This window comes from Carex rostrata, chromosome 8, assembly GCF_964058835.1.
Source record: "Carex rostrata chromosome 8, lpCarRost1.2, whole genome shotgun sequence".
Taxonomy (NCBI): domain Eukaryota; kingdom Viridiplantae; phylum Streptophyta; class Magnoliopsida; order Poales; family Cyperaceae; genus Carex; species Carex rostrata.
Genome location: NC_135925.1, coordinates 12,321,629 through 12,339,550, shown reverse-complemented (window position 1 = coordinate 12,339,550; position 17,922 = coordinate 12,321,629). Strand labels below are relative to the sequence as shown.

The 17,922-nt window shown below is 35.2% G+C and overlaps 3 protein-coding genes across 5 annotated transcripts; 1 reads left to right on the top strand and 2 right to left on the bottom strand.

Moving 5' to 3' along the window:
• Window positions 1-1,159: 1,159 nt before the first annotated feature.
• On the bottom strand, window positions 1,160-3,979 carry LOC144558745 (caffeoyl-CoA O-methyltransferase-like). Its single transcript, XM_078307602.1, has 5 exons — window positions 3,823-3,979; window positions 2,804-2,883; window positions 2,533-2,677; window positions 2,021-2,152; window positions 1,160-1,675 (listed from the first exon to the last, which is right to left on the bottom strand). The coding sequence occupies exons 1-5, from the start codon at window positions 3,883-3,885 to the stop codon at window positions 1,382-1,384; spliced, it is 714 nt and encodes a 237-aa protein (XP_078163728.1). The 5' UTR covers window positions 3,886-3,979; the 3' UTR covers window positions 1,160-1,381.
• A 4,210-nt stretch (window positions 3,980-8,189) lies between these two features.
• Window positions 8,190-11,497, top strand: LOC144558309 (U-box domain-containing protein 70-like). Its single transcript, XM_078307123.1, has 4 exons — window positions 8,190-8,566; window positions 8,830-8,979; window positions 9,873-10,115; window positions 10,601-11,497. The coding sequence occupies exons 1-4, from the start codon at window positions 8,480-8,482 to the stop codon at window positions 10,901-10,903; spliced, it is 783 nt and encodes a 260-aa protein (XP_078163249.1). The 5' UTR covers window positions 8,190-8,479; the 3' UTR covers window positions 10,904-11,497.
• A 2,649-nt stretch (window positions 11,498-14,146) lies between these two features.
• Window positions 14,147-17,196, bottom strand: LOC144558097 (homeobox-leucine zipper protein HOX16-like). 3 transcript variants are annotated; one of them, XM_078306812.1, is made up of 4 exons: window positions 16,590-17,196; window positions 16,066-16,205; window positions 15,514-15,750; window positions 14,147-14,706 (listed from the first exon to the last, which is right to left on the bottom strand). In XM_078306812.1, exons 1-4 carry the CDS (start codon window positions 16,678-16,680, stop codon window positions 14,341-14,343), a joined length of 834 nt encoding a protein of 277 aa, XP_078162938.1. In that variant the 5' UTR covers window positions 16,681-17,196; the 3' UTR covers window positions 14,147-14,340. The 3 variants fall into 3 exon arrangements, with proteins under 3 accessions (XP_078162938.1, XP_078162937.1, XP_078162939.1); XM_078306811.1 differs by having other exon boundaries at window positions 15,514-15,753; window positions 16,069-16,205; XM_078306813.1 differs by having other exon boundaries at window positions 15,514-15,753; window positions 16,069-16,252; window positions 16,590-17,192.
• Between the last annotated feature and the right edge of the window lie 726 nt (window positions 17,197-17,922).

The window sequence follows — 17,922 nt, the reverse complement described above, 5'->3', positions numbered from 1 at the left end:
TCTTGTTTTCTTCGTCGCCTCTGCTTCCGATCAGATACGCAACACAAATTCCGATTTTATTTCTTATTTTATGTAACTTCACTCCTCGATCAGAGGGTTATTGTTCATAGTTTAGAAAACGTTATGTGGAGAGTTGGGAATTAACTTGCACAGTAACTTCAATGTAACTGCATATGCAGAATTATATGCGATCTAATTAACAATTTTAACCATACATTCATTACATGCAACTGCATATCTTTCTTAATGTAAACTTTGTTTGGAAAATCCGCCTAAACATTTTGTACAAATTGTTAGGCAACTGTATAGATATACATATGCAAGAACATATTTGAATCGACATTCACTAATCACTACATACTATGTTTAATGTAGTCAAAGAAGTTTGTACCTATACTGTCCATATAAACCGCATTTAAAAATGCTGGTTAACTTATTTTAACAAGGATTATGCAACAGAGTGTTTTGATACGAATAATGTGTAACCAGACGACCAGACAAGCAAGCTAACTTGTCGAATGGGACCGTATTATCATCATACATCCAACTGTCTGGTAATAGACTGGTATACAGAACAAAACAAAAAAGCAGGAAATAATTAATGTCCTACATTTTCGACCTTCCCCCATCAATCACGACAATCTTACGAGAATATTTGCTAGGCCCGAAAGGAACTAATTTCGAAGCAACATCTCTTCTCCCTCGGTTCTACTTCTCGAATGGAGAGGAGAATGAGGGTGAGAAACTGGAGCTGAAAATGCGGTATCGTCGGAGTTCGGAGTATAGCGTTCATATCTCGATTAGAGCAAGACGGTGAGTAGATCCGGTCACCGTCGACGTACGGCGGCAGTTGAAGAAGCGGATCCGACCGTAAAGCGAGATGGTAATTAAAGTACTAGGATGATCAACATTTCGATTGGAACGCAATGGTGAGTAGATCCGGACGTCATTGGAGCACAGTGGTGGTCGAAGAAGCGGATCCGGTCGTGAAGCAAGATGATGATTAAGGTATTAGAGTTATTACGAGAGGATTAGAATATTATATTAGTTTAGAGGATTTTATGAGAATAACATAATGGATTTAGGAATTACGGTTATTTGATCCATTGTAAATACGATTTTTTATCAATAAAATTGTTAGTAGGAATTTAAAGCCACCAACCTTTAAAAAAAAATTTATTAATCAGAAATAAGAAGAGCAGCAGAGCAGTACAATAACCTCAAAGATAATATTCACCTCGAAAACTCCATGCGTGTTATTTTACCTACAGCATTTTATAGAGCAGTACAACACAGTGTCGCCATGCTGCTGAACACACACTTAAAAAAAAAATAATAATGTGGAATTATTCATCCCAGAAAAGGCACTTGATGTAAGTTCTTAATAGAGGCGCCGGCACAAGGTAAGTCCATCTGCAATGGGCAACTGGCACACCTCAATTTGCGGATCGGCAGCAAGAACTTTGTTTTGCTCAACAATCACATCTCTGCTGTCAGTATCCCCGCGGAACAGAGGCTCGTCAGGTGGGGCTGTCACAAACCCACCGTACAAGCTGTTGTCGTAGGCTATCACACCTCCGACCCGCACAAGTTCCATTACTCTTTTGTGGTAGTTAAGGTTGTTAGCTTTGTCTGCGTCTACAAATACAAAGTCGAACAGCCCCCTGTACTTCTCCTGCCAATGCAAGGCTAATTGAACATACAGCAATACTTTGTTTGATTGCAAACGAAAGTTCTAATCAACACTAGCCAAAAATTGTTATTCTCTGTTTGATTGGACCTTCTTCACACAGCAACCCTTGATCTCAGAACCAGATACTGGTACAATTTGTTGACTCAGTTACTGATACAGAGCCAGCTAGCACACATAGTATATCATCTGCATGCTAGTGTTTATTTGGTATTCTTCTAGTTTCGTTTCTATTTTGGTATTGCTCAAGTATAAGTGATAAAAAAAAATGGGTAGAATATGTAAGAACAGAAGAAAAGGCCAACATCCCCAGCATAGTTTTTTTTATACCTCAGTAAGTAGTTGTTCTAAGATTGTCAGCGCGGGGCCCTCTCGAAATTCAATCTTGTGGGCCACTCTAGCCTTCTCTATTACTGGCAGGCCTACCTTGTATGTCTCTCGGTTAATGTCAATTGCCAGTATCTGCATAGATAAATTGCAAATCAGTAAAATTTGGCTCATAAATCTGGTAGAATGCTTAGTCTAACAGATCCTGATGTACTTAACAATGAGAACATGAACTTGAAAAAGTCCCAATTCAAACTGTAGAAAGTATTTAGCTCCTGTACCTACTGGTACGGTTGAGCTGGCACCATGTTCTATCAATGATCTGAATTGAGTTTTCACTCATGGGATATTTTAGGATGTTTTTTACTATCTAATGGAGATGTAATGTTAGATTTTGGTAATAAAATGAGCTTATATAGTTATATGCCTTTTCATGAAAAAAAAAAAAAAAAAACTTGTAGAAAGTATTAACAACGTTTAGTAATCAACAAGAAAAATGAAAATATGATATTAACTTTGCCATCATCCGGTATGGCAAGAGCGGTGTTGAGGAGAGAATATCCAGTGTATACACCAATCTCCATCGTGTTTTTAGCATTCATTAGCTTAAGCAACATGCTGAGAAACAGAGCCTCATCAGGTGGCACAGCCATGCTGGACCTAATTGTCAGTACAAAAACAACTATAATGTTACTATGTAAATTCTATTTTTTTTGAAGCAATTATTTTATTTCTGTATATTACCTTTCAAATTACGTTATTTATATATTCTTGTAATCAAAATACCTTTGCACATTGGCAGTTATGTTGCGCAGTTCTTTCAAGCAATCCGGCTCGCGTGGATATACAGTTGTATCCAATACATACTAAAATTTAAGGGGCAAAAATGTTCAGCACGTGTACAATACTGAAAAATTCATGATGAAAAAATAGTGTTGTTTTTTGGTTCTTAGTGCAAAAGATTGTCAATTAGACTTCAAAGATTAGAAATTATTAAATCAATTACCAGGACCATAGTTATTTAGTGCCGGACAATACTAAGTTTGGCTAGTATAACATCAGTGTCATTTCAACCTATATAACACCAATTCTAAAATCTATCAAATTAACTTCAAACGGTGAATCCAAACTGTTCAAACCGATTTACTTTATTAGTTGTGTGTTTACATGCAAAATTTATAACTTTTTGAATTTATTTAGTATTAAGTCAAGCGGTCAAATATGTGAGTTTTTAAGTTAATTTTAATACATTAATTTTTCAATATTTTTACCGCTTGATTTGTTACTAAAATAACTCAAAAATATAAAAAATTTGTATGTAAATGCATCACTTATAATGTAAATCGGTTTGAACGGTTTGAATTAGTCGTTCGAAGTCAATTTGATAGATTTTAGAGTTGGTGTTATATATGCTGAAATGACACTGATGTTATACTAGCCAAACTCGACAATACTGGTTTGCCTTTTGTCAATTTCTCTTGTTACTAAATGTTGGATTCGAATCTGCTACAATTCTTCACATGTGAAGAGTATCCTGAAATCCTTGTTTTTTCAAATCCAAATGCGTACACAGAAAAACTAACTGTTTCAAGATACATGCACAAAAAAATTTGGACAGTTGGATTCCGAAAAACAGAATTGCAGGGTTACTGTTTTCCAATTTCGGATCGCAGCAGATCTGATTCCCTAAATGTTTGATGAGTTCAAATGACAAATTATAGTAATTAAACTACCAAAGGAAAGTTTGCTAATTAAGTGGTTCAGCTTGCTGCTTTCATAGTGATTAGTAACAATAAATAGAAAACCTGATAAAGAGTCTCGCTCTTAAGTAGAGTCTTTGGGCCTGACCATAATGGAGGTTTTTCCATCCCCTCTGCTAGTCTGTCTGTCTGCTCTCTGTGAGTGTGTGTGTGTGGGTGGGTGGGCTTGCTTGTGTGTGTAATGCAATATATCAATATATATTGGTAGAGCTTCTTTACACTTCCTTATTTTCTACCTTTTTCTTATTTTATTTTATTTTCAAACTTTTGTAAAATCCTGACACCACTGGTGTCTTTTTCAATGAAATCCGGAGCTAGACCTCCACATTTTCTTCAAAAAAATAAAAATATATTGGTTTATGTGGAAATTAAATAGAAAGATGATTATAGAAGGAATTGTTCTGTACTGTGCCACCAACCAAAGGATTCTTCGAGGGTGGGCTTAAAGCTATGTTCCTCCGATACTTCACCCAAGGCACCGTATCCGTATCGAGTGCGTATCGGATCGTATCCGTATCGGGTGCATATCGGATATGGATACGCACCAGATACGCATCAGATGAGCTGGCGTATCCCTAACCTCTCGATACGGTCAACATACGCACTCGATACGGCTGGATACGTGTCTGGACCATGAACGGCAACTGTGAACCGCGCACGTGCTAGTGCACCCGCGCGTACACTGGCCGAAATGTAACTTGTTTTTTGCTGTCAGTGTGGATCGAACTTGGCACTCGATACGGCTGGATACGTGTCTGGACCATGAACGGCAACTGTGAACCGCGCACGTGCACTAGGCAACTGTGAGTACACTGGCCGAAATGTGACTTGTTTTTTGCTGTCAGTGTGGATCGAACTTACGTGCACTAGGCAACTGTGAACCGCGCACGTGCTAGTGCACCCGCGCGTACACTGGCCGAAATGTGACTTGTTTTTTGCTGTCAGTGTGGATCGAACTTGGCCATCCCAATTTGAAGCCAAAATCTTAAACACTGCGCCACAGTGTTACATCTAAATTCTAATGGTAATTATAGTATTTACAATATACTAACGTTAAGCCTGTAAATTTTTATACAAATTTGATTTAAATCATGATTATTTAAATACAATATATATAATAATAAAAATATATGTATATATAAAATAGACGTATCGTATTCTAAATTTTTGAAAATTGACGTATCGCCGTATCCGTATCGTATCCGATATAACACCCATACTTATATCTATGCAACATAGGCAAAGTGCTTTATACTCTGATTTGATATAAAAGAGAACCGAAGAGTTATCTTTAGAAATTTATTACAAAAAATAAGGGAAAGGGTGGATTCAGGCTGGCTGTTGGGGATACACTTGGTATACACCTGGCATACAAACTTGGATAGTTGGATTGCACTTGTTTATCTTCATTTTAAACAAAAAAAAACTTGCCGGCATTTAAATCACCGAAATTTTTTCAAATACCATGACAATACACACAAAAAAAAAACACTCCCGTTTTGCGAGAATTCTACCTTTACTCAGGTCGTAGATTGGCTCTACAGCTCCATTTTGGAGGGACTGCAGAGTCAATCTACAGCCCCACTTTTCATGTTACAACAACCCAAAACATCCCCTGCAGTCCGTTAAGTGGGGCTGCAAATTCGGTTTATTTTTTTTAATTTTGGTATATAAAAAAAATTCGGTTTAAATCAGTGATGATTTTATTGCTTTCTTAAAATTGAATAAAAAAAATAAATAAATAACAACGATGCTATTATGTAACATTCAATTAAAATATATATATATATATATATATATATATATATATATATATATAGAGGAGGGTTTAAATGTCTCCATTTTTTGTGCCTCCATCATGCCTCCATTTTTAAAAACTTTAATAACTCAAAATTTAAATCTTAAAATTCAAAATAAAACCATTAGATATGAATTATATCATTTTATCTATGCACATGTAAAAAATTATGGCATTTCAACTTTATTTTGATTGTCATCTTGAGCTTGTAAAAAAGTATACAAATGTGGATAATTTCTAGACGTTGATTTTTCAACTTCTTGATTCATATAAAAGCAAAATCAAAATGTGATAATTTTTTATGGGCACATAGAGAAAATAACATAGATTACATCTAACGGTTTTCTTTTGACGTTTAAGTTTTAAACTTTGAGTTATTTAAGTTTTTAAAAATGGAGGCATGATGGAGGCACAAAAAATGGAGGCATTTGAACCCTCCTCATATATATATATATATATATATATATATATATATATATATAATTTATTTGGACTCTCTTGTAAAATCATATAACTTAAAGGTTACTATATAAAAATGCAAAACTTGAAAACAAAAAATAAAAATAAAACTGGCATTCTGAGCCAGACGGATCCCATGCATTAAATCCTCCTAACCAACCTTCCTAAAGTCCTTAACTCTGCTTTGCAGAAGAGGTACATGGGAGGAGAAGGGAGACGGGTGAGTGATTTTTTTTTTTTTTGGCTGAAAGTCCGTAAGCGATTGCATTGATCAAAATAATTATAAACTAGTTGTTACATAAATTAGACAAAGAGTGTATGTGAAAATATACAACTGTAAATAAAGAAATACACACATGGTACGTGCATTCTATGGACACACAATTGGATTATCCTTGCTTGATTGGAGTGACAGGAGCCCAGTGATTGTTGCCTCTGTACGTATACATAGCCGAGAAGACACTGAATCCAAATCGGACCAAAACTTGAATCGACTGGACCAGGACAGTCACCAATCAACTAGAAAGGCACTGGATCAAACCGGACTGAGAACTAAATCAACTAGTTCGAAACAGTCACCTCGAAGCAAAGAGAGAAGAGAAGAGGTAGAAGAAGAGAAGGCATGAAGCAACACAAAACATCACACAAACATACAAACTAAAAACGAAAGGTATACATACTGTACACAGACGGGGAGACCACTTGCTCTTTCGTCACCGAAGAGGAGAAGGCACTTGTGACTGAGCCATTACTTCAGTCCAACACTTAGCACAATGGGACAAGCTCATAAAGAAGCGCCATGATTTTTTGATTGAGTTCACCTCAATTCGCCTGGCATGTCGCCATCGCTCAAGCATCGCTTTTTATTTCTTATTCGATGGTGTTGAGAAGCCACAAAACACATAAAGGGTGACTAATTTGATTGATCTAAAGACGGAGCCAGATTTTTTAAACTATAAATGTCAAATATATATAAAAGTCAATCACATATAAATTTTTTGCAAAGAATAGGAGTAAATTTTATAATTTCATGACATTTTACTCTAAATTATATAGAAAATTATACATAAATGTAAAAAATTAAAAATTAAAAATTAAAAAAGGGGTCCATTGACCTCCATATCTTTATCTTACATCCGCCCCTGAATCGATCTATATTTATTTGTTCTAGAAAAAAAAAAAAGAGAGAAAAGAGGTGGGGAGGGAAGGAAAATTTTGTTGAGATACATCATACATACTAAAGAAGTTATTCAAGTTGAGAAGAAAAATTGAAGCATAGTCTAGTCCTCGCAATATTGAATTGTTAAGTTATGATGTATGTAGTTCTAGTAAAGTTCAAGGCTAATTAGCACAATGTTACATATTACTTTCAGCTAAATAATCAATTTTTAAATACAAGAGGTTTTAAATTATTTGTAAGAAGTTACAAGTTACATTAGAGAAGGAAGCCAGTCATGTGAAAAGGGAATCAGTGTAGGTTCGATGCCCATCGAACCTTATACCGTCTGATCTTCAATTTGAATCGTTCGCTTGATTAACGAAGCGGTCAAACTATTTCCTTATTGAATAAGTTCGATACCCTATTCATCAATTAAATTCGCTATTTTCTTTTCTTTCTCATCTCTCATGACTCTTGAGTTCCACCACAGAAACAGAATTCATCATAAATCGTTAGAAATATGAACGAGATTGAATTAAGACAAAAAATTCACCTCTAAAAACGTATGTGGTACCCCCATATAATTTGAGATTTGGTTGGAGAGAGTTATATACGTAAAAATTATTCACCTTGTAGGTATAAATACTTCCGTTCTTAGGTATAAATACTTCTGTGCATGCAGATATATACTTTAGAAGAAAAAAAATCAGTGTTGGGATTTTTGTGGTCTCAAAACAGTTATAGAAGTTAAGTGTGAGAATAAATGTGAAAATAGAGGTATGAAAACAATTATCATGATTCAATTTTTTAATTACCAAGTTAAGTATATTTCACATAACTTCTATTTAGAAGTACAGTGTATTAAAGATATATATGGTCCCTGTTGGATACACGTGGCTCTAGCACTGTCCTCAAATTAAAGGCTCATTTATTTTTTTGCAACAATTAAAACCGAATTGATGTTTCTGAAAACAGCCGTGCTTGTGTTCGCCTCAGTGAGGCTTGTGAGAGGTTGAAGATCGATCTAAGCAAAAACAATAGGGCATCATTTTGCATTGAGAAGCTTTCAGGTTTCATAGATGTTAAGGGATCAATAACGAGGGAAGAGTTTGAAAGCTTGAGCATTTCAATATTGAAAAAAATTGAGTTGGCGTTGAAGAAGGCGCGCGTTGAGTGAATCCGGGTTGAATGTGGAGGAGATTGGTTTTTTACAGACCTTCGGAAAAGGATGCTCCATTGTAGCAATTAGTGACATATTGACTAAAATTTTTGGGCAAAAACTAAAAATGCCAGGATATAATAAGTTAATTTCAGAGGTATATGCTAGGCAAGCAGAAGAGCAAGATATAACCGACGGAATGATAATTGACCTGGTATCTATTATTTTTATGTACATACATTCTCAGTTCTCATAAGTAATCATCATATTTGCGATACTTATGATCAGTGCTAATGACTGTGTATATGGTTTGAAGAATTTTAAAAAAAAAAAAAAACTAAAATGAGAAATCATATCTTCATTAAATCTTTATGAAAACATATAAAAAGGAAACAAGATTAATAGCCTTGTTACTGCATCCATTAATCTATTATTTTGTTCCTTCATTGTACCTAAAATGTTGTTTTGGTGTCATAGGAGACGACAGGTCTGGAAACTTCAGAATTAGTTTCAAGAGAATTAAATTCTGAAGAGGAGAAGGCAGATGATTTAGAGAAGTTAATTTGGAGAACAGCCATGGGTAAAAATGGACATTTATTGACATTTCTAAATGACTTTCTTGAAAAGGTATAATTCGTCCCAACCCCCTCGCCCTCTTATTTTTTCCAGGTTTTTGGATGGATCAGAAAATTCCATACCCTTAACAGATTTGGATATGAGATCTACTTGTTTTAGATTAAGGTTCTAAATAATGATCATTGCATCATCCCTTAAAAGGTCCGAAAAAGTTATTGCGCTACTATAGCTAGCTATTTAGTACCCTGATAAAAGGAAAGCGGCTGATGACATTATAGTTTTTAAGGTCCGAAAAAGCTATAGCACATTTATTATGTAGTTATAGCTAGCTATTTAGAATCATGTTTTAGATAATGTCATTGTCGGAGATGTGTAGGTAGGTTTGCTTTTTGGAAGATTGGAAAATGGAAGTTAATATTGCCAAACACATCATATGTTAATGTTTCTTGTTTACTTTCTTTTGTTTAGTTTAGTACTAGACATCATCTGTTGACCAATTATTTTGCTAGTTTAGTATTAGACACTATAGCAAGCTTAAAGAAATTTAGATTCAACAGAAAAGAAAGATCCATCTTGCTAATCACTCAATTTGTTATATGGAGAGAACGATGCACAATAACTTTTAGAGAAGAAAGATGCAATTTGCTTAACTTGTCGACCAGGTAGAAGCGCAATGGAGATACAGTTCGTTAATATGCGCTTAAGAAGAAAAGATGATTATCATAATAAATAATACTTATAATTTAATTTTACTTTTTTCTTGATTTCTACTTTCTTTTGTTTTATTTATGCTCAAATGTATTGAGCATAATTGTTTTTCTATATTTAGTTACATAATTTTTGCAACCTCAAAATGATTAATGAAATAAGGCCTTGACCCTTTTTCTTTGTCAGAAAAAAAATATTTTGCTAGTTAAGTCCTATGTGATTTCTGTTAATTGTAGAACATGCACCGTATAGGAAGATCAGAGAAAACAAAGGAGGAGACATATTGGCTTTCCAAGGGAAACTATGCTAAATATAACTACTCAGAGCTCCAAGATGCAACCAAGAATTTCAAAGAATCACTTATACTTGGAAAAGGTGGGTTTGGCATTGTGTACAAGGGCATCCTCCAGAACACTACAGTTGCCATAAAGATGCTAAAAGAGGGAAGCAGCCAAGGAGAGAGAGAATTTAATCAGGAGGTATCTAGTTTAGTCAGTATATTTATACATGTTTATTTAAATAAAATTAAAATGCATCTTTGACTCAAGTAAATGACATTGAAATGTCTTGATCATTTTCCTCTAGATGACATCCCGTAGTTTCACTCAAAGATCAATTACACCTTGAAATATGCATGAAAAGAAAAATAATCTGATTAATTATCTCATCAATGTAATCATTTTGGTTTTTCTTTGGATATCATAGTGTATATTGTTATGTAAAACTAGCAATGATAAGCAACCACCGATTAAAGTAAAGCAATGTATATGCAAAGAATAGTCCAAAAAGACAAGAACATTGGACTACATACATATTATGCACTGTATATGTTTTGGTAAATGTGGTTCAAACTCTGTATTGGAAATATGTATAGTTGTGGTAAGCATTCATAACACATCTAGCTAGGTCTAGGGTGACTATAATTTTTTAATTAACAATAAGTTACTTATTTTAAACAACATAGGTTGAAATTCTAAGCAAAGTGCGGCATCCAAACCTTGTGAAACTCATAGGGGCATGTGCAGAGATCCGTGCACTTATTTATGAGTACCTACCAAATGGTAGCCTAGAAGACCGTCTACGATGCATAAACAACACTTCGCCCCTTTCATGGCAAGCACGAGTTCGTATTGCATTTGAGATCTGCTCTGCACTAAGCTTCTTACACGGTAGTGAACCTCATGGTATTGTGCATGGTGATCTCAAACCCGACAACATCATTGGACAGCCAGCGCAAGTATACCATATCATTGGACAGATTGTCTGAAGGGAACATTTGCCTACATGGACCCGGAATACTTCTCAACAGGGAAGATTACTCCTCAATTTGATGTTTATTCTTTTGGAATTATATTGTTGCGACTTGCTACATGCAAAAACCCAATGGGTATAAGGCAATTGGTGGAGGAGGCAAAGAAGAAGGGTACATTGAAGACATTAATCGATGTTTCAGCAGGTCCCTGGCCATTTAAGGAGGCTAAGAAAATGATCTCATTGGGCCTTAGATGCAGCGATCCAGTCAGAAAAAAAAGGCCCGATCTGTCAACCGAAATCTTGAAAGAGATAAATTCCATGCTAGCTACTAGATGATTCTGCATCATCGTCCTGCGCAGCTTCCCTATTTAATCAGTGATTTTGTAATAAATGGCTGAGGATGTTCTATCCTGGCTTATTTGTTTTAATTTGCTTTTCTTTCATCCTTATTTCAATCAACTAGTTTATCAAAGTTGGCAATCATTTCATCAATATTATGTAATTATTTAGATTTTGGATTAGTAAACCTGGTAGATGTTTTTAGTCTGATTGGGGACTAATATATTCCCTAGTAATACATTACAGTTATATATGATTTGCTATTCAATATGGTCGTCTGTTGCTTGGGTGATACGCCCTTTATCTCTACCGTTTGCTCTTGACATCAATTAGCGAGTAGCAAAGTATTTTTGAATCATCTTGCACAACTCCGGTAAGGGTGAAAGCTACCATGACCGTCTACTTGTGTGTGGGTGGGCAGTGCCTGCTCACATTTCAGTAACTTGTAGTGCTGGCATTGAAGTTATAGAAAGAAGTTCCAAAATTACATGCTTCTTCTCAGAGTGCATCTCCTTTCTTAGTTAAATGCTCGGCACATAATTCGAAAATTTATTTTCTTAACGTATTATTTTCGGTTTTTTTTCTACTTTTTTTCTTTTTATAATTTCATCCAGTCCCTTCAGCCAGTTTTCTTTGTTGATTTGTCTTTTGCGTTCATTTTCTTCTTCTTCTTTTTTCCCACAAATTTCAGAACCTCCTGTATCTTCAGAACATCTTTTTTTCATTTCATTCTAAAAAAAGTACATACTTTGGATATGTGTTTAATATTTTATCCTTTTAGTGTATTACTGGAATTGCTACAAAAAACTTTTCTGAGACAAACTACAGCCATATGAGCTCATGAGCACCATGAAAATCAATTCCTGTTGGAGTCTGAATCTCAAGTTTGGGCCCATTGTACTTCGGCCCATTTAAGCTAAAGTAACAGAGACACTCGGCTCCCTATATCCTTCAACTCGTTTTATTATTAATACAACTCATGATCTGGAAATAATTTACTGTAAGAAGAAACACAAACTTTTTTTGTTTAGCATGTTAGCCAACGAAATTTTGAAATAACATACAGCAGTCGCAACTTAGACTCTTTTTTTTCTAAGGAAAGAAAGTTTAAACATGTCTCTTTTTGACAAAAGATTTTGCAAATTTATATCTAATATTTTGATTGCACATCCCAAGTGTCTCTTTTCGTTTTCCTGTCACACAGACCGATGCACTGGTTATTTTTCTTGATGAGTGTGCCAGAAATACTCACCTAGCAAGTTACATACTAATATTTCTGAGCGCTATTAGAGTTACAGTTGCAGTCTTGCCAATTTTTGTTTTACCTGACATAATTGAACATTTTTTTCAGAAAGCGAGGTATACAGATACAGACCAACAATTCCCTAGGAGGCACCAATCATGCCAGCATTTAGTAAATCATCTTTGTTTCGGATCCACATTCCAAAAGGCAATTGTCTAATACATTATGCCACTTTCCTCAACTTAGTTCCCATTACCGCAGCTTTTAAAAGTTCCAGAAATTCCAACTGAGAAAAAAAATCAGCTGAGCATAGAAAATGGAGGTATCAATGCACCGCTGTAAAAACGGCTGTCAACTCTTACACTGTGATCGGAAACAAAATAAGTAAGAATTCAATAAAATAGAAAAGAAAAGAATATAATGGACATGATTTTAAATTGAAATTTTAAGATCGATTAGATTATTTTTCAGAATGAATTCATTTTCAGTAATTTTATAATTACCCTTAAACTTCTTTCAATTTACAAATAATGTCATCAAAATCTAGCTTCTAGGGTTTAAATTTGTAAGAAAAGGAAACAAAAAGAAACTTTTTGACAGTGGATAAGAAAAAGAACAGAGAAGAAGAGAAGTAGAAACACACCTCATTGGAGCAAACAAGAAATCGACTCACGGTCAAATTATCAATCGGAGTAAACAGGGAGAAGGGGTTTTGCATCACTTCACGTGGTTCTGTATAATTCCCGTCAAATATTTTTGTTTAGGCTTGGATTTCCTAACGGGGTTTTGAAGGAGTAAAGTCGTGCGAATTCCTCTCGTTTCCTTCGTCGCCTCTGCTTCCGATTAGATACGCAACATGAATTCCAAACAGAGGGTTTTATTTCTTATTTTATGTGACTTCACTCCTTTTCGATCAAAGGGTTATTGTTTATAGTTTAGAACACATAAGAGTTGGGAATTAACTTGCACAGTAACTTCAATCTAGCTGTAAATGTGACTGCATATGCAGAATTATATGCGATTTAATTAACAATTTTTACCATACATTTTTGCATTACATGCAACTGCATATCTTTCTTAATGTAAACTTTGTTTGGAAAATCCGCGTAAACATTTTGTACAAATTGTTAGGCGACTATATAGATACATATGCAAGAACATATTTGAATACGGTCATATAAACCGCATTTAAAAATGCTGGTTAACTTATCAACGTTACAAGTTTTAACAAGGATTATGCAACAGAATGTTTTGATACGAATAATGTTTAACCAGACGACCAGACAAGCACGCTAACTTGTCGAATGGGACCGTATTATCATCATACATCCAACTGTCTGGTAATAAACTGGTATACAGAACAAAACAAAAAAGTATGAAATAATTAATGTCCCACATTTTCGACCTTCCCCCATCAATCACGACAATCTTACGAGAATATATTCTAGGCCCGAAAGGAACTGAATTAGAAACGACCATTTATGCGCATCTTATGTTTCAACTTTCAAAGAAAAGGTAACAAGCAAATAAATTATTCATTTCTTACATTATTACAATAATCTTGAGTGAAACGCAACATAAAAATGATTCATAACATTTACTGGTTTTCTTTTTTAGAAAAGACAATCGTACATAATGTTAAAAATATGTTTTAAACGTTTCTAAATGACAGAATTTTACCAAAAACTCAATAAAAATATGTAGTTCAAACTTATAATATAAAGGTAACATAATGGTCCTTCCAATCATTCATATCTATGAAATATTATTACACAAAACACAGAACATAGTAAAAAGAGACTAGGAGAGGGAGCCGAAAGATACAAATACAAAATTCATCATCGTTAATTGGCACCAAATCAACTTGATCAAACACTGCAGCCCCAATCCCAAAAATTGAAATTTGCCACATCATCTATGAAACTTTGATTCTCAATGAGAGCCTGCTCAGGAAAGAAGCTGCATCCTTCATCACAGACGCTGTCATCCTCCTCGGACTGGACCCCACCAACCCCAACTTGATATGAGTCACCGCTGTGGTGGGTCCCCTCAGCATCAACAACTGTGCTTCTGGTGGTCCCCACACTCATCAGGTCCTCAGCCCTTGTCCCCACTTGTAGCTGTGCGGCAGTTGGGGATAATTGATCGGTGATTGGTGTAGCTTCAGCCACCGCTGTTGAATGCTCATCCAGCTGAACTCCTCTTGCAAGTAACATCTGGGTCATTTCATTCACCTACAAGCAAGTAGATATTGCATTTCACTAAATAATAATAATCATAATCATGATAAGAAGTGCAAAAGATTTTTATTTAAAAGACAGGGAATCTTAAACAATAAACAATACTGCAATGCTAACATGAGTAAAACTTTAAACTCCATTTTCACATATATACATGAAAAATAGGTTTAATTTTTTTATCCTTATTGTTTCTACAAGAATCCATTCAGTCTTCCCAATTTTTAAGAATAAATTATAAATTAGACTATTATAGTACTGCACTACCATAATGGAAGAAATTTAACTCAGAATATTATTTTTACAAGTTGATATCTTTCCAGGGGTAACTTAGTCATTTTCGACAGACATTGCATCCCGTAATCACCACAGGAGTTGCATGGAATAACAGAAATGCCCTGCTTATGTCAAAGAAGGTACCCACTTGAACCAACAAGCAATTAACTAGTTGGAAAGTGGAATATAAAGGAAATATTTTATTTCTAGGACAAACAGCCAAGGAATGCGGGGACCAAGACTTAGAAGACAGCTCCAAAATTGTACAGCAGCACCAAATATTTATAATAAATTCTTGGTCCATTTATCTTCTCAATTAAAAAAAAGAAGAACTAATCTGTACAACAGACCCTCAAAAGTCAAAATATTAGCTTTTAGGCAATCAAACCTATTCTTACTTCTTCCATACAATCAGTTTAGATATCAATCAAAAAAGAAATCACTCAACTTTTTTGTTCCTTTACAGTGAAAACATTTGTAAACTGTAAATGAATAAGTATGCTGTGAATAAAGGGCTAGAAAGTTGACCTTAGTATGAAGGAGATCATTTTCCTTGAGAGCAGATTCATGGTCAGCACGGAGAGCATCATAGGAGAATTTGAGGCGGTCATACTCCTGTTCGAGGTTCTTTGTCTTCCACCTGGCTCGGCGATTTTGAAACCACACAGCTATCTGCCTGGGCTGCAGCCCAAGCTTCTTCGCCAGTTCACTCTTCCTCTCCGGCTCCAGCTTGTTATCTTCCTCGAAGCTCTGCTCCAGCTTCAGAATCTGCACAGATCAACAGTCTTTTTCTTTTGCTTTTACATACCACAAATCATATAAACCAGTGCCCCAAATTCTCTTGTTTTCCTTCCACATAGAATCCTTCAAAAAGGATCATTCCATCATCTCAAAAGAAGTAATTAATTTGTAGACAAAATTGAACACTTTTTTAACCTCTTGTTATAACAAAATAAATCAGACAGTTTCGAGTTATGGTAAGAGTCAATGACAGTGCCCACTAAACCTTCGATAGAACTACCATCTGGTAACTTGACAAGGATAAAAGACCTGAAAACCTTAAAAAAACCTTGAGGCACACACCTGTTCAGCAGTGAGGCGACGCTTTTTTTCAGGCATCTGATCGTCATAGTATTCTTCATCCCACAGGTCCTCTGCAGTAGTGAAGAAGGGTCGCTTCACCCCTCGTCCTTCTTCCATTCCCACCACTGCTCTCGCACCTTTATTCAACACCCCGACACAACCACAAAACCATCAATCAGTTTTTCTAATGATCAAAACAAATAGAGAAAAACAATCCAAATAGATCTATCAATATCTCATAAATAAACTACAAATTTTAGTCCAATTCTTCAGTTTTCACCTTGCCTTGAAGTTAAATTAGTTTTTTTTTTTTTTTTTTTTTTTTTTTTTTAATTGACTCGATAAGCCAATTTATTTTAAAACGTGCTAGATGGTAAAATTTACACTGATTTCCTTTTTATTTAAGAAGCTAGATTTAGATTTGATGGTCAAAATAGCATGAACCTTTGTCTAATGACCTGAACCAAAAGTAAGTAAACCAAATCTGTAATTGAACCTCAAATAAAAAATAAATAAAATACCACGAAAGATCGCATTCCCGCCACCAAAAAGAAGGATCTGGCCTTGCGGCACACTATTAGAATCGAAAATTAAGCTGCGCGAATTCATCATTCTTTCACGGTCTTAGGTCTATCAATAACTCTTCAGGCTGGATCTCCCTCTCCTCTTTATCTCAGAAGTAAATCTCCAAACAACAAAGAAACTTTCTTTTTCACAAAACAACAAAGAAACTTCTTTAGTACAGTAATTATACCCGCCCACCCAATTGAACTGTATAGTTCACGGACTAACAAGAGCGGTAGTACTTATGACGGAAGAAGCTGGTGCTCCACAGCATCCTAGTCGAGGTTTTCATGGGAAACAGAGAAAATCCCATCATACAGCAGCTAGATGGGAGGTAGAACCGCTCGACACTTCCAAGGAGATTTGCGAAGTCACCGTCTCAGATTTCCGATCGCCGGAGCAATCGGTCAGCTTATCGCTCACAACTTTGTATTTTGGTAAGGAGTGAATCGGAAATTTCTTTCTTTTTTTTTTGGGTGGGGGGGAATTTGTGTGACCTTCTGGGATTTGCGTGAGCTTCTTTTATAGTTATTTTTCGAGGTCGAGCTGACTTTGAAGCTAAAATTCGTGGCTATCGAGGGGGGGCTTTCTTATAGAAGGGCCAGGATTGTGGAATGACGAAAGTACCCTTGGTAGCTGTTTGAGAATTTAGAACGGTGTGAGGGGTAAAACTGGAGGGAAGTATAATTGAATGCGGCCGCCTGCTGATCCCTGTCATCTAGTGAAAAAAGAGTTTGCGTCAATTTATGAGGCGGGTCATTTTCAAGAAAAGAGCCTGTGGAATCGGACCTCCCTCAACTTGCTTATCCATATCTTATATAAACTTGTATGATCTATTGATCCATATTGCAAATTTAAACCAACCTTGTAAAATTGTTCCGATAGGAACAGCAAAAAAAAAAAAAAAATCTTTTGAGAAGAAATCAAAATTATTTGGGTAAGTATTTAACTCAAAATACTTTATCGAGGTGTGATTTCGTCAGTCACTGAAAATTATTATAATAATAATTCAGATCATATGATGTAACGGGTTAATATATGAATTGATCAATTCAAACCTCCAATTTGCTCCACATGGACACGATGCTTTGTTAGTTGATAAATTAATTTTAACCACAAGTTGGATGGCTATGTAATAGTGAACTTGCACGTTTATTTCGATTCCAATGATATCGAAATCTAAAATTGATTTAGAAATTATTACACACCACATAAAATTACTCCAACTTAAAATATAGTATCCAATCCAATTGATTGGAAGATAGTCCTTCCAAAAATCATGACATCGTT

What these genes read in the sequence shown, in the direction of transcription:
- LOC144558097 (XM_078306812.1), bottom strand. Translation starts at nt 16,680, where the DNA reads ATGATGAATTCGCGCAGCTTAATTTTCGATTCTAATAGTGTGCCGCAA. An exon ending in CGGGAATGCGATCTTTCGTG is followed by an intron (nt 16,206 to 16,589) that starts GTATTTTATTTA and finishes TGTTGAATAAAG; the next exon opens with GTGCGAGAGCAGTGGTGGGA. An exon ending in GCCTCACTGCTGAACAGGTG is followed by an intron (nt 15,751 to 16,065) that starts TGTGCCTCAAGG and finishes TCTGTGCAGATT; the next exon opens with CTGAAGCTGGAGCAGAGCTT.
- LOC144558745 (XM_078307602.1), bottom strand. Translation starts at nt 3,885, where the DNA reads ATGGAAAAACCTCCATTATGGTCAGGCCCAAAGACTCTACTTAAGAGC. An exon ending in AGAGCGAGACTCTTTATCAG is followed by an intron (nt 2,884 to 3,822) that starts GTTTTCTATTTA and finishes CTTAAATTTTAG; the next exon opens with TATGTATTGGATACAACTGT. An exon ending in ATAACTGCCAATGTGCAAAG is followed by an intron (nt 2,678 to 2,803) that starts GTATTTTGATTA and finishes ACTGACAATTAG; the next exon opens with GTCCAGCATGGCTGTGCCAC.
- LOC144558309 (XM_078307123.1), top strand. Translation starts at nt 8,480, where the DNA reads ATGCCAGGATATAATAAGTTAATTTCAGAGGTATATGCTAGGCAAGCA. An exon ending in ACGGAATGATAATTGACCTG is followed by an intron (nt 8,567 to 8,829) that starts GTATCTATTATT and finishes TTGGTGTCATAG; the next exon opens with GAGACGACAGGTCTGGAAAC. An exon ending in TAAATGACTTTCTTGAAAAG is followed by an intron (nt 8,980 to 9,872) that starts GTATAATTCGTC and finishes TGTTAATTGTAG; the next exon opens with AACATGCACCGTATAGGAAG.